General features: G+C 35.3%; 1 protein-coding gene across 3 annotated transcripts; it reads right to left on the bottom strand.

The window, feature by feature from the left end:
* Nucleotides 1–246: 246 nt before the first annotated feature.
* On the bottom strand, nucleotides 247–14,216 carry LOC149541197 (zinc finger A20 and AN1 domain-containing stress-associated protein 6-like). 3 transcript variants are annotated; one of them, XM_089802202.1, is made up of 2 exons: nucleotides 13,487–14,216; nucleotides 247–449 (listed from the first exon to the last, which is right to left on the bottom strand). In XM_089802202.1, exon 1 carries the CDS (start codon nucleotides 14,009–14,011, stop codon nucleotides 13,493–13,495), a length of 519 nt encoding a protein of 172 aa, XP_089658328.1. In that variant the 5' UTR covers nucleotides 14,012–14,216; the 3' UTR covers nucleotides 247–449; nucleotides 13,487–13,492. The 3 variants fall into 3 exon arrangements, with proteins under 3 accessions (XP_089658328.1, XP_089658327.1, XP_089658326.1); XM_089802201.1 differs by lacking the exon at nucleotides 247–449 and adding an exon at nucleotides 1,262–1,354; XM_089802200.1 differs by lacking the exon at nucleotides 247–449 and adding an exon at nucleotides 7,856–8,235.
* Nucleotides 14,217–16,176: the final 1,960 nt, after the last annotated feature.

The following is a 16,176-nucleotide window of genomic DNA, read 5'->3' as shown; positions in this document are numbered from 1 at the left end:
CAAGTATCAATGAAATCAATCCCCAAAATGTTGAATGCTTCTAACTAGTTTGTAATTTGTCCATCCTCTTTCATCTTCAAAGAATGCAAACCCTAAAGGATTCTCTTAATATATCTCACCAATTTTCTTCTACAACCCATTACATCTATTGAGAAATCACAATAAGTTCTTTCAATCTAAAGACATTCTCGTCAATACTTTCCCATAGGTTTATCTATTAAATATACTCCATCTTTAGATTTCAAATCTCAAAATGATTTCCAAACAATTTATTCATCTCCATTTTCCTTGAAGGAAACACGATGACAATGTATCTATCTTCTATACAAGATCGTCAATATCATCCCCTAGATTTATCTATTAAATATACATTGTCTTTAGATTTCACATCTCAAGAAACTTTCCAAACTTTTCCTTGAAGAACTTGTCCTTCAAAAAATTCATGCAACCTAATAACAAAATACCAAGAAATTTGGATTAATTCAAAATAAATCCAACGCATACCAAATAACAAAGTACCAAGCTACCACTCAAAAAAAAGCTCACTCAAATCTAAATAAATTCAAAAAAAATCCAACGCATTAGTGGAAAAAAGTGATTAGTCTAAGCTACCACTCAAAAAAGAAAGAAAATTGAACTTCTAACTATCACCTTGAGAGAGGTTTTCGTATGTGTATCATAACATTGTGATTTATGTAGTCAAAACCCTACTAAAATAGACACTTAAAACCCCAAACTAAAAGTTGTTAGCTTTATCTATTAAATACCTATTAAATATACTCTCATCTTTAGATTTCACATCTCAAAATGATTTCCTAACAATTTATTCACCTCTATTTTCTTTGAAGAACTTGTCATTCAAAAAATTCGTGCAACATGATAACAATGCATCTTCTCCACAAGCTCTCTCACAAATATGGATTAGTTCAAGAAAATTCAATGCACAAGGGGAAAAAAGTGATTAGCCTTGAGCTACCATATCAAAAAAAGGAAAGAAATTTGAACTTCTAACACCTAGCGTAAAATATAGTTTATAGGTTATAGTATCCATATCAAAATACTAAATCGTAATACAAGGCCCTTGATAAATAAGGGTTTTTAACTAAAACAAGTGAAACACACTAAATATTTGGCACCGACTACAGTGCAACTTATTTGTTGTCATTTGCCTTGCACTGTCTTTTTCAGATAGTTACACAGTAAGTTTCCTTTTTTGTACTTAACTAAATAAATTCCTTATAAATTATTTTTACCAAAGCTGTAATAAATTTTTATTTTAATATTAAAATATAAAAATACATCATCACCGAGCGTACCTTCTAAACTTCAATTAGCGCAAATCCTTTAGTTGCATCTGTTTGATCGTAGAGACAAAATTCAGCATTTTGTTAATAAGTACTATAAAAAAAATTGAAGGTTTTTATATATTTATATTTGAGTGTTTTTAAAATAAAATTATATATATATAAATACAAAATTTTAAATATAAATAAAACTTATATTTAAAAAAGAAAAATCGGTGTTAACAATTTGATTGGGAAAAAAGTGAAAACAGAAATAACTATAATGTCAATATTTTCATATTTTTTTAAATTTATTTTTTTATAATTTTCAACTATTAAAACTAAACTTATTACTTCTTAATTGAAGCCACTATTAATTATCTGTATTAAATTTTAAACAAATATATATAATTTTTTTTTTTTAACTCATTAAAAAATGTCATTTTTTAAATCAAAAGGAACAAGAAAGCATAAGAAAAAAATGGAACTAAAATTGATTATCTATAGGATTTTTATTAATAAAGTTACCTATATGAACAATTCACTTTTTAAAAATACCCTACCTTTCCATTAACTTACCCTACATAACTATAAGGCTACTCCTACCTCTAGAAATTGTTAAAATGTGTAATTAGCGCAAATCAACTTTTTCTAATCAAATTAGCAAACCCTGCATTATGGAATGGGCATAACGTCCATTTCAACTATGGATTATACCTAATTTGAGTTATAAGAATGTCTAAAATTATTATGAGTTATTGGCACCATAAAATCGCTAGCAAAACATATCTTTAAATCTATTTTTTATTTCAAATGATTTGGGTTTCCTAAAAGACAATAATAAAATCAAATATGCTTCATGAATTTATTTATTATTTAGTTATTTTTCTTTTTTAAATATATATTTTTTTATTCTTTAAAATTTTAAAATTTATTTAAAATATTTTTACTTTCAAATTGAATAAGAAATACAAATAGTCATTTTTAATATTTATTTATTTATTTAAGTATTTATATATTATTTTATTATTCAATAAAATTAAAACAATAGTTATTCTTTTACTGGTTAAAATGAATTGTAATTATCATATTAGATTGGATTTATACACTGAAAATAACTTTTAGTATTTAATATTTTTTAACATTTTATACCAATATCCTATAGTGAAAACAATTCAAATAAAAATATATTTTTTTTATTTTTTTTAATATGATGTTACTTTTTATTTTGTTAACTTTATTAATTGAAAACATAAATTTAAATATTAATTTATTTTAAAAATATCAATTTCATTAAAACAAATATTTATATTTTTTAATTATATATTATAGGGCTTCCGTAAATTAATTTATAGAAGAAGTATTTAAAATTGAAAGCTATGTACGAAAATAAAACTTACCATGTAGTTGTCAGGCGTAGGAAAATGTAATTGTCCGTTTTTGTCAGGCACTATAAGACAGGGCAGGGCAGCAATCAGATGGGCTTTCCACTAGGTTGCACTGTAGCCGATGACAAAATATTCACAATTACTGAACAAGATTAATAACTGCAAATTTTGAGACACCATTTTCTTTAACACTGGCCAACCTCGACCTCTATTAGAAGACAATAACAAACTCAGACACTACGCTCGAAAATCTCGATGCCAAATCGCCTCATGTTCAACGCTCGATATATTCACACCTAGGAAATGACTATGCCAGCAACACCCAACAACATACTAATGAAGGTGACGGTCCCCTACAAACACATTCTCTAATACCACATGATGAATGGCTACACCATCCAAACACATAAACTCAAACACAAAAATTACGAAAAGAACAAAAATTGTCTTCTATTCCTTTGATTAAACAGAAATGCAATATTCAAAGCTTATATAATATTACCACATAGGCTTTACAGAGCTTACAAGCTAGAGCTACATGCCACACTTAAAATGGAGGATTGTTCTTCACAACTTCGAGTGCTAAAACAATGAAACTAGACCCCCACCCCAATTTTGAGATAGAAAGCTCCCCACTTCCTATAGTGGAATGCCTTCTTTCGATTAGAAGCACTACTGTGAAGTGAAGGACCATGTGAAGAACTATCAATAAGAGTAAGGCCCTATCTTTGAAGCTATTTTAGGGATAGCACCTAGCGAGTAAGATTATAACAAAAACTCCAAGTAGATTAATGGTCAAGAGTGGCTCAATCTCGGGACACACTCACAGAGTGGCTCAACCATTGGGAATAACCAAATGTGCAATTCAGACTTGTGTTTACTTGTGAAGTCGTAAATGTTAAATAAATTGATTTCTAGAAAGAAGCATATGATTAGTGGACTACCCAATTAAATTTACATCCATTAAAGCACCTTTCCTCTATGAAGCCAATAAGACAAATAGTGGTGGCAAAAAGGGGTATAACTCCTCAACTTCAACAAAATCTCGCCCTCCAATTCCACCATAGTTTTTGCTACTGAAATTAGGAAGTCGGTTTCCAAGTTGGACTCTCCCACGAGTTGTTTTTTCTCAAAGCAAACAACGTCTTATGACATCATTTTGCATTGCTCCTCCTCTCCACCTTTTAAATATTGACGCAATAAGATCTGCAAGTTATATTGCTGGAAGTAAATACTTTCGACAAGGTTTTACATTCCATTAGTATATGGACCATCTACAAAATCTCCATACAGCAAACCAAGAGTCGTTATGAACATCTCCCTTCGATTAAAACAACCTCAGCATAGACAAAAACCTCTTAAACAAATTATAGAATTACAATCTATTTTGTAGAGAAGACTGACGCACTGGGGAAGCAGAAAACGTACGGCTTGAGAATCGACAGATTCAGAAATACATAAATAGGCAAAGATCATCCTAAGTCTTGATTTACCGTTGGAATAGATTAAAAACTCTTAACTAAAATATAATATTACAATCTGTTGCCTAAAGAATATTAATGCCTTCAGGAAGAACAAAACATACGTTTTGAGAATCGACAGATTCAGAAAAATGTAGGCAGAGAAGCTAATACTGCTCTTAATGTCTTGATCTACAAGTGGAATAGGTAAAGACCTCTTAAATGAGTTATAGAATTATTCTGTTGTGTAAGGAAGATTGATGCATTGGGAAAGCAGATAACATATGGTTTGAATTATAGGTAAAAACCTCTTAAATGAATTATAGAATTATTCTGTTGCGTAAAGAAGATTGATGCATTGGGAAAGCAGATAACATTAGTCCCGGTGCTTCACTTCTTTGAGCAGCCAGTGTCTATGCTGGCATCAAAACGGCAATTTTTCAATTTTAATAAATAAAATAAAAATCAATTATAAACAGTATCTGAAATTTAAATTTAATTTAAAAATGCCATTTTGATGCCGGCATAGACATTGCCCTGTAAGCATCACCTAGATCCAATTAGTGCTAAGTGTTTCATTTATTCTCACGAGAGATGGATTCATGTTGAATCACTGTTCATGAAACATGGGTCAATGAGTTTGACTCAAAATCACACACTTAAATTCTGATAACAATATCACAATATGGTTTGAAAATCAAGTGAGATTTAAAAAGTAAAACAAAGCCTTGATAGACTCAATGAGGTTGATGGTACTGGTGAAGGCAGAAATAATCAAGGTCAACCAATTCTTGCAATGGCTCTAGAAGGGGGGAAGAAATAATATGGATACAACTTTAACCTTAACTCTAGGGTTGTAAATATTAGTGCGTAAAGAAAACATAGGCCGTGATATAGTTCCCAATAAATGGAAAGAAAAGAGGGATTCGAACCGGTGAGTAGCGGGCTATCTTCCCGGAGTGGTTTTCAACCTATATAAGTCTGCAGGTATCTATCTATTCATAACAGTTCTCGGGGCAAAATGAAGGGGAGTATCGACCCTATTGTGCCTGAGAAGTGCCCCTACCGGCTATTAACTGCCATCAGCTGGCTCACAACTATTCTTCAAGGTTGGCTTTCCACTAATAACGGCTTCCTTCTCACACCAATCATTCTACGGACCCGATAGATTAATCCATTTCACATTGATAGGGCTTGCTCGGAAGAAGCTATGCCGCTAGGGGGGGTGGGGGGATCACACATTCTGGCTCTTCGAGATATAGAATTTTTAGGTCCACTGCAGTTGCAGGCAGGCTCCTTCGGAGATGACCTCTTCTTGGTTCATCGTGCTATTGCTTTAGGATTGCATACAACTACATTGATTTTAGTAAAAGGTGCGTTAGATGCAGGCAGGCTCCTTCGGAGATGACCCCTTTTTGGTTCATCGTGCTATTGCTCTAGGATTGCATACAACTACATTGATTTTAGTAAAAGGTGCTTTAGATGCACGCGGTTCTAAGCTAATGCCTCCAACAGAAAAGATTTTGAGCCTTCTCCCCACATTGGTTCATCGTGCTATTATTCTTTGATTTTAGTAAAAGGTACTTTAGATACACGCAGTTCTAAGATAATGCCTCTTTAACAGGAAAGATTTTCGACCTTCTCCCTACAGGCTCATGAGTACAACCGAGAAGTAGGAATCAATGGATGCTGAGCCAACAGAAGAATCAGCAGAATCTACTGCATCACAAAACGGCTGCTTACTCTGATCCTATAGCCACCTCCAGTCAAGGTTCGGATTTCAGTGCTACCTGGGGCAAATGACCATGGACGTAGGTGTTCATCCAGTCCAAAAAGTAGGCAGGTAGGTAGCTTCCTGAGACTGGACACGCCCAGGGCTTGATAGGCCAAGACATTTAATAAATTGGTTGGGAATGAAGTTCAATTTCTATCGTACGGACCAATTCAATAGTGAAGTGACCCTACAGGATGGTCCTCTCCGTTTCTCAGAAGGCAGAACAAGCATTATAATTCTCTAGCTTGCTCTTCAAGCTTTTCAAAATATGCATCAGATGCTGGTCTACTTGTTGCGAATGGAAGTTATACAATTACTGCTAGCCATTGTGTGCAGTGCAGCTGTGGACCACAAGATCTCAAGTAAGATTCTCCGTTTCTCAGAAGGCAGGCAATGAACGATAAGATCAACCAGCACTTCCGAACCAATGATCGGAAAGGTGTTCGGTTGACTAGGCTAAAAAGAAGCCCTGAAGGGCTCATAGAATTGTAGGATACCCTTATTTGCCCTAATATAATAAAAGGATGTGATTGGCTCCCCCTCACGAGAAAAATGGTCAAGAAAAGGTAGGGTTCCTTAAGGGAATTGATTAAGGTCGCTTTTCCAGCCATAGGAGCCAGGAAAATGCTTTAGAGGTACGAGTTCTATAGTGGGGGCCTCAACCCAACCTTACAAGCATGACTAAAGCCAACTAGAAGACGAAAGCATACCAAACCTTAGGCCGTGGCCTAACACCCAAGCTTGTCAAGGAATGTCCTATGAAATTAAATGCAAAGAGGGATTCTATATTAAAAAATTTAGATGATTACAAATCAAGAAAACTCGAATATTTTACCAAGCATATTAAGTAACGGAAATTGGACTGACCGAAATATAATACAACGCAACTTCATCCGATGAAATCATCTCATACAAGGCGAATTAGCAATGCTGTTGCAGATTAGATTGCAAACCACAGTGTCAGACAAGTAAAAATAGATTTAGCAGTGATGATCTCGGGTCGATTTTTATCTCTCGTTAGAAGTTTTGTAGGGCTTTCTATCCTGGTAAGGGTCTTAACACAATAATGACTCACCTCCCTCAGCATTTTAAACAATTGTAATTTATTTCTGCAAACAAGTGAAGACTGTCGGTTTCATAACAAATACAACACACAATTCAATTGCAGATTAGATTGCAAACCAGTGTCAGACCAAGCAAAAATACATTTAGCAGTGATAATCTCAGGTCGATTTTTATCTCTCATTAGAAGTTTTGTAGGAATTTCTATCCTGGTAAGGGTCTTAACACAATAATGACTCACTTCCCTCAGCATTTTAAACAATCGTAATGTATTTCTGCAAACAAGTGAAGACTGTCGGTTTCATAACAAATCCAACACACTAAACGACGATAAGGTGTAGATGATTATTGGCAAGGTTGGCCCTGTACCACAGGAGGCATCAGCTTGATCTATCTTCAATGCTATTAGAAGCAGTTTGCAAAAGTAATGGAAATATGCACTCATTACTAATTTACCAGTTTCCCCTGTTTGAGGCCGGGTTCCAGTTCGGTCCTACCTTGGCTCCTATGGTAGGAACCCGGGACCCGGCCACACCTGCAGCTGTGCATGTCAAAAAACATATGGGCCCTGTATGTCTAGAAAAACTCTCGAAAATCCATGCAAATACTTTTTATAGCTTTTTGCAAATTAACAATAAGATTTTATTTATAATTTTATTATAGCAATTATGAATTTGTGAATATCATGCTACCATAATGCCTATTAACTTTTTGCAAATTAAGAATAAAAATTTATTTATAATTTTATTAGCAATTAGGAATTTATATAAATTAAGAATAAGATTTTATTTATAATTTCATTAGCAATTATGAATTTATGAATATCACACAAGCTTAGCCTAGATATATTTGAACACAGAGTGGGTACAAGAGAGGAAGACTCATGGCTGAAAGCAAAATAGTAAATAATTTATGTAAAACTAAAAATAAATACATCATTCCAATTTCAATTTCATCTTCCTCTTCTCAGCTCTAATATAAACTACAGAAGAGGTAGAACTAGAGGGTCTAATCTTAGAAGTCTGCACTGGCCATGATTGCCTTCTTCCTCAGTATTTGTGACTTGTCCTCAATCCTAGATATAGCTCTGCCTCTAGCTTCTCCTTCTCCTGGCACTACCAGTTACTACTCATTCAAGTCAATGTCATCCAGCATGAAACCAAATCCACACTTTCCTCCATAGCCTACCTCCTCAAATCATTGATGTCAATCCTCTTCAAAAACTCCACTCGAAACCCGCTGCAAATGTGCTTCAAACCCCATCAAGTCTGCTTCAAAACGATCGAGATCAATTTGCAATGATTGCACGACTTTTCCCCTCAGCAAAATACAAGTGAAGAAACGAGAAATGAAACTGATTTGGACAATATTTTGCCTTTAACTGCTGTTTTCAAACTACAACCGAGTTTTTAACAGAAAACTCATGAAGTATAGCAAAAACATGAAAGGCGTATATGACTCTAGGCTAAACAAGAACCATTGTTATAAACCAACAAAAAACAAATATTCAAAATAAGTTATTTAGAGGAGACGGTGATATACACACACACAACGCTTAACAGGAAAAATGAACAAAAATATTTATTTGAAGGACTAAAATATATGCACAATAAAGCAATCATCTCAATTCTACCAAAGCTTTTATTTTGACAAGCATCTTATAGAATCCATATTTCATTAACATACCAATTGAGAGATTCGGTGTCCGTTCACAGACCATTGAAAATTCAGCTTCAACCTGTCATCATTAAGACATTCAAGGCCGCAATACATAACCGAATCTCAAGATAACTCACACATTCAAGAGCCCAATAAGAAACCCAATAAGCCTTTCATTCCATGTGAACGATAAACTCCAAACTCAATGTCTTGTTGTTTCGCCATCGCGATTCCTCATGCCAACTTGAAACAGTATCATTCAGCGGTTTCACCCAATTAAAAATTACAGAATACCTTTGAGTAATATTCACTAAAATTGCACAGCATGCCTCTAGTAACCTCCATGCCAACCTATCCCGATAAGTACATTCAGTAAATCAAGAATTGTAACAGCTGTTCTGCACGATAAATATATATATATATATATATATATATATATATATATATATATATATATATGTATATATATACATATGTATATATATATATATATATATATATATATATATATATATATATATATATATATGTATATCAAAACCCCTTCTATCCAATTCACGCCAGTTAACCAAATAAACTATTTTCACTCAATAAATCAGAACAGCACGGCTGTCATTCCCAAGTGACCATTTGAATATTATTAAATCTATTTTCGTCAACTTCATTAATGAATGCCAATATAACTCGCTCTTCACCTTACTCGATGCCAATTTTCTCCGGCCACCGTATTCAACAAATCACGAACACAAAAGTGTTGTGTTATATTCCCGTTAGAAAGAATTACTCTGCCAATTTTTTTCCCTAAAATTCATCAGAATTGCACAATGTGACTCGGGCTTGTAATACTGCATGCCCATCTATCCTATCCATTCTTACAATCAATCACAAATGCAGAGCCGTTTTACCCCACCGCAGTAATTGAAACACTTTTTGGGCCAAATTCATTGGAATCGCACAACTTTTCATATAACTCGCTATTAAATTCATTTAAAAGATATCTAAGTTTGAATGCCTCATACAAATACTGGCCGAGAATCATAAGAGATTTGCAAGCAGTCAAACTGTACTCAAACATGGCACCATCTAATTGACTAAAGCCACGACTCGGCCTTGTAATACTGCATGCCCATCTATTCTATCAATTCTTACAATCATTCACAAATGCAGAGCAGCTTTACCCCATCTATTCTATCAATTCTTACAATCATTCACAAATGCAGAGCCGCTTTACCCCATCTATTCTATCAATTCTTACAATCATTCACAAATGCAGAGCCGCTTTACCCCATCACAGTAATTGACACACTTTATAGGCCGAATTCATTGGAATTGCACAACTTCTCATGTAACTCGGTATTTAATTCATTTAGAAAACATCGAAGTTAATGCAAATGAGTGCCTAATACGCCGCCTTACCCCATCACAGTAATTGACACATTTTATAGGCCAAATTTATTGCAACCGCACAACTTTTCATGTACCTCGGTACTTCATTCATTTAGAAGAAATCGAAGTTGATGCAATTGAGTGCCTAATACAAATACGGGCTGAGAAAGCCGGGTGAGATTTGCAAGCGGCCCAACATGGCACCCTCAAATTGACTAAAGCCACATATACAAGGAAATCTTAGCCTATCATATCAAATAATCCTGAAGGTCCTTTTTTACGAACTTCATTACCAATTGCCAATATGACTCAGTGTTCACTTGAGTCAATGTGTTCACTTGAGTCAATAACGACCTGCTATGGCCACTCTAATCACAAATCAACATCACACAGCTCAAATATACCCAATGCAAATAACTGCTGAACCTGCTTTCTTCTTTCTATATTCAACAGAACCGCACATATTTGTCTCAGGACGTAAAAACTCTATTCTGCTCAATTCTTTGGGCCCATTTGGCTGCTGGAATATGATTTACGAATTGGCATTCAGAATTCTGATTTTGAAATTCTCAAACTTGAAATCTAAATTACGATGATTTACAAATTGGCATTCAGAATCCTGAATTTGAGATTCTCAAACCTGAAATCTAGATTACGATTTTGGGGATTTGATTTGGGACCGTTTGGTTCAAATCCAAAAATATTTGATATTCGAAATTTATTTTTCTGAACCTGTTTGGATCAAACCAAAAAATCTGGCATTGTATATCAGAATAGTTGAATCTTATAAAAGACTTGCAAAAGTGCAAACTTCAAAAATGAAACGAAGATATACATATGTTTTATCCAATTTATTCCCTTGAATCCATTTTGAGGAGCACATTTCACCCAAATCACTGGCACCAATCCAGTTGACTCAGTTTTCACCCAAATCACTATCACCAATCCACTTGACTCAGTTCTCAGCAAATGCGTACATGGCTCGAGAGGTTGGGCGTTATCTGCGATGGGGTTTTGCCAAATGCCTCTGCTGCAAACATGAGCCAATGAGCCCGCATGAATTGTTTGTGCAATCCTGTGATGTCGCCCAATGTCGGTTGCAAGTCAGATCTAGTAGACAGAGCCAATGCAGCAGGTCCACGAGGGAGAAGTTGGAATTTCAGATGATGTTGAGCCAACACGAATGTACAAGTGGAAGGTATGTGGGCACTAGGCAACACCAGTTGAATCTCTGCTATGGGATCATGCTCGAGAGAGGTGAGTGGGTTGACGATGGTGTTCATGTAGGCAAGTCTTTAAAGCCACTTGAGACAGCCTGCTCCAAATCCATACCAAAGAGGGAAATGTCTGCTGAACAGGATTTCAACTGAACCCAAGGACTTGCTGATAAATTGATGGGAGCATAACCCTCGAATGTTGGCCCTTCACAAGCTTATTCTACTTTTGCCTTGGCTCGGTTGATCGATCACAGAGGTCGGATCACTGTGTCATCGAATGTGTACGATTGAGATGTCCCTTGGGCGATCATACTCTATCACCAAACTCAAAATTGAAATATAAACTAATTGTCCAGATGTCAAATTCAATTAGATTTCACTTTATTTGGAATCCACATTGCGATTTAATATCGGGTTTAAAAAGTAGATTCCAAATAACAGGTATTTTGATGGGAGATGGAATTCTTGTCTTGGGGTCAAATGGGGGTATCAAATCCACATTTCCCCAAATCTCAATTCTGATTTTGCGCACCCAAACAACAGATTTGAAATTTTCGGAAATTGAGCATGCCAAATTCTAGCAACCAAACAACCAAACGGGGTCTTCTTCAATCAATCAGAATTGCAATGACTGTTTTGCCGAGATACAATAATTGACCCATCTTATAGGCTATTTCAACGGAATTGTGCAATGGTTATATATAATTCAGTACTTAATTTTAACAAGCAGTGATTAGCTTGCCAGTTGAGATTTGCAAGCATTTAATAACAGCACCATCTGACTGTCTAGAATTATCCATATAGAGTGTCAGCTAAACAATCATTTTAGACAATCGTAAGAATAGTGGTGTTTCCTGAAACATAGACTGGATGATCCGATGAACATGAAGGTTTCACCCCCCAAAGAATGTTAAGACCAATAAAACTCGGTATTTACTGTTATCCACTCCAATCAATACATTTAACATATCATAACTGCCCAGTATTGTAGCACAAATAAAATATTTCTCAGAACTCACTATAATTGCAAAAGAATATTTCTGAGAACTCATCATGCTAAGTGCCAACCCATTGAAGATCAATTTTTTTTCGTAACTCCATTTTACACAGCTGTTATTTCATATGAAAAAAAAATTTGAATGTCTTTTATCATCTTCATCAAAATTGAATAACAATATAATTTGGTATTCACTATCACCCATGCCACCCTATTCTGTTCAATTAATTCTATATGACAGAATAGTGGAGCTGTTATTCACTACTTTAGATTATTACACACCATTTGATCAAACTCAAACTAGCTCAACAATACTATGCATACTGCAGGCCGACATAATCTGACTAATCCATTAAATGGGTCAAATTTGTATCTACCTTTCATACACAACTACGAAAATTCTGTCAGATTCACCACAATCACAAATTATTAATAAAAAGATTCCCGACTCATTTTGATACAAAGCACCAGAAATTTAGTTATTGAAATTCATAACCCATAAGCTACAATTTAAGTATATAATTACAAGCATAACCAGTCTAACCATCCACTTACCGATTAAAATAGTATAAAAACTGATTACAATAAGTTCAGCTGAAACTGTTCAGCATAGAAAAACTTTTAGAGTAGCATATTTTTTACTATCCACTTACTAACCTAGCCCTAGCCATAAATCCACTGATTGCCTAACCAAGCCTCGAGGCTTCCCCCTGCCATCCGACCCTAACCCAAGAGACAAAAAAAAAAAGTCCAGAAAAACTAATTGAACGCACCTGAAAGAATTTCTAATTAGCCTGTAACCAGGTTCCAAACCCCAATTGACATAAGGAGAAAGAATCACAAATAATTAACAATGGTCTACCAGATTCACTCCATAGGTTCACGGCCGTTATATACAAATTAATACAGTTTAGTGAAACCATTTCCTTAAACGCAGGAGAATTTACAGCTCTTCAAAACAACCAACTTAAATTTGAAGATTGAAACTCTCTTCTTAATTTCAACAAAATAGACAGCCACAACACATATTTAAAATTTTGATTATTGAAATAATCCTATCGAATTTTCAGGATTGTATGAATTTTCGACACCCATCTAGAGCCAGAAATCCCAGTCATAAACTGTACAATTCTTACCATAAAAGCCTTATGGCCAATAATTCCAACCCAGAAAACTAATTAAAAAATGACCAATAAACCCTAACCCAGGAAAAAAAATGAAACCTTAACCGTACCACTAAAAAAAGATGATAACCCCAACCTGATCTCAAATCTTCTGAATTTTCTCAGCCTTAACAACAGGATTCGCCTTCTCAATATCTCTCCGGCCGGCCGCCTTGTAATCGAAAGGACAATCATGCTTCTCAGAATAGCGATGTAACGAACAGAAAACATCCCCGCATTTGCACTTAAACCCCGTCAAACCCACTCTCTTCCTGCACGAACCGCACCGATTTGGAACATTACGCTTTTCTCCTTCGACAGCGACTAACGAAACCCCGTCACTCAACGAAAGAGAAGAAGAAGACGACCCAGAAACGGCGTATGTGTCCCGAGGGTTTTGCTCCACCAAGGTTTCTGAATCCCCTGCCAGAGATTTCTCCACAGCTGCTTTAATTTTAGACGCCTTTGTCTGTTCCAAAACATAATCTCTGTAACATTTCGAGCACATATTCATGGTGGCCGAGCTGCCAAAGAACCCGCACTTGTTGCTACACATGATCGGCCCCTCTGGCTGCTGCGGCCCGCTTTCTTCTTCCATTTTCTTCCAGCTTTCGTGTGCCATTGAAACAAAACCCTCGGCTAAACTCTCCGAGAGAGTTCCTAGACGTAGTATATTCAACGAGTATACTGCAACGCTCTCTGCCCGTATTATATATACACGAACAAAAGTTAGTAACCTCCTCAATTGTGCGCACTGATCCCGAAATTGTATATTTAAAAACCTCTAGATCGGGTGCATATTCATTGTGTATACGTAATTCCTGTGGTCATTTGCGTGGACAATAACGAAGCGCAAAATTTGTTAAGGCCACCTGTTAAAAAAGTGTGTAGGGACGTGTTAAGAATGAGTAAATGGCCGTAAAGTTTGAGCAATCGGACGGTTCAAGATTAAGCATGTAAATTAATTATAAGTTTGTTGCCGTCCGATTGGAGATCGCGGTGCGGCTGTTAAAAGAAAAGACTTTTGGTTTTGCGTAGAACTCAAGCAGAGTGCCATGTGGACCGGGTCACACCATTCGCTTACGTGGAATGATGAGATGACGTCATCTTACGCCTCAGTGACATCATCGTATGAAACTAACTTTTTACGTTAGATTACCGTGACACTAGGAGGAAGAACGAAGGGCTGTAACTAGATCTATTATTAAACGATGTAGGTGAGAGGATCCAATAGTGGAGCGGAGTCTAATAGTAGATCACCTTATGGTGAACATAGATTCCAATTTTCAGCTGTTATTCTTTGTAATTTTGCCTAGTTTCAATAATTCAATAATAATAAAAACTATTATTAGGGTGGGTCCTATGAAGAAAGGCTTCCATGAAAAATAGAGTTGTGGTTGCTTTCATGAATTTTATTTTGTATTTTGTCTTGAGTTTCACCTCCTAAATTCAAGGACTCTAATTGATGAAATTATTTTTTTTAAATTCTCTCTAAATTTTTGGGAATAAATTTGACAAATTTTTGCCATATGGCAAATATTTCTCATAAGCTTTCACCCACTCAATTTTAGAGCCTAAAAATGATTTTTTTACTATAGGCTTCTGATATCAACATCAATTTGAAAAATCAGTAGGAAAAGTGGAAGGCAAAGCAGATTTTATGAATTATGCAAAATTTGCAAATAAAAATATACAGCGAACCAGACACATAAGGCCTTTCAAAAAATTAGTACCTATGGTGACCAGTCCAAAACAGAGTCCACAAGCACTTAAAAAACATCCAGTGCTTCAACCAAGAGCATCACAACGAAGATATAGCAGATAAGTAGATAAGTTTGGAATTCATGATACCAGCCCCCCCCCCCCCCCCCCCATTTCAATGTTTCTCTGTGTGTAGATCTTTGGTTTGCGGTTAAAACGTTGAATCCATTTGAAGCCCTAACTGGGTATGATGATTCCAAGCAAATTATTACTTTGCAAGCAAAATACAATAAGTAGATTTGTAATAAAAATGTAGGCGCATCCACTCAAATGTTAATAACAAAAAATACAAAAAAATAGGGTTTTGACCAATGGAAAAAGTCAATACGAACAACAGAGTGGGACCCAAACTAGAAAAGAACTAGGTCAATCCACTCCAACCCTCATCAGATCATTATAAGGCAAGTCAAACTCTGGTACCTCCTCAAAACATTATTGGAGATGATCTCTCCAAAGTAGGCAACACATCGACTTGGAATGGTTTTGCCCTAATATCATTCTCAAGTGCAAGCTTAGACAAACAAATTTTCTTCTTTAATCATACCAAATATGCAGCACAAAATATATTATCTTTGTATTCCCAACAGAAAGGATTTCTTTCTGAACCTGATGCTAGGACCCATGAAACCAATCTTATAGAGATAGAAAATTCTAAACCCAAACCACACATTAAACCTGCATATATCCCACCACATCACAGGAATGGGTTCCCCAATTACCCATGTCATTCCCCCATTCAAACCATCATGACTTCACAAACCACTAATGATAAATCTGAAGAATAGATTTTGATTATAAGCAATGAGGTAAGCGAAGAGCGATGGTAGGAATGTCAGAAGCTTAGTGTATTTGCGTTTTGGAATGGGCCAAGACTAGAAATGACCAATCTCATTAGCTGGTTAAAGGAATTCTATAAAAATCAGGTAAGTATATCTCACCATTCTGATAGATTGATATATATACATTGTAGTAATGAGTATGTGAAAAAAAAATTCCTCTTTGTTTCTGATTGTTATTATAAAGGTT

This window comes from Cupressus sempervirens, chromosome 9 (assembly GCF_028749045.1).
Source record: "Cupressus sempervirens isolate cs-2001-9-10 chromosome 9, ASM2874904v1, whole genome shotgun sequence".
NCBI lineage: Eukaryota > Viridiplantae > Streptophyta > Pinopsida > Cupressales > Cupressaceae > Cupressus > Cupressus sempervirens.
The sequence above is the reverse complement of the archived record's forward strand: the minus strand, read 5'-3'. Positions and strand labels throughout refer to the sequence as shown.

Excerpts from the sequence above, each read along its gene's own strand:
- LOC149541197 (XM_089802202.1), bottom strand. The coding sequence starts at position 14,011 with ATGGCACACGAAAGCTGGAAGAAAATGGAAGAAGAAAGCGGGCCGCAG.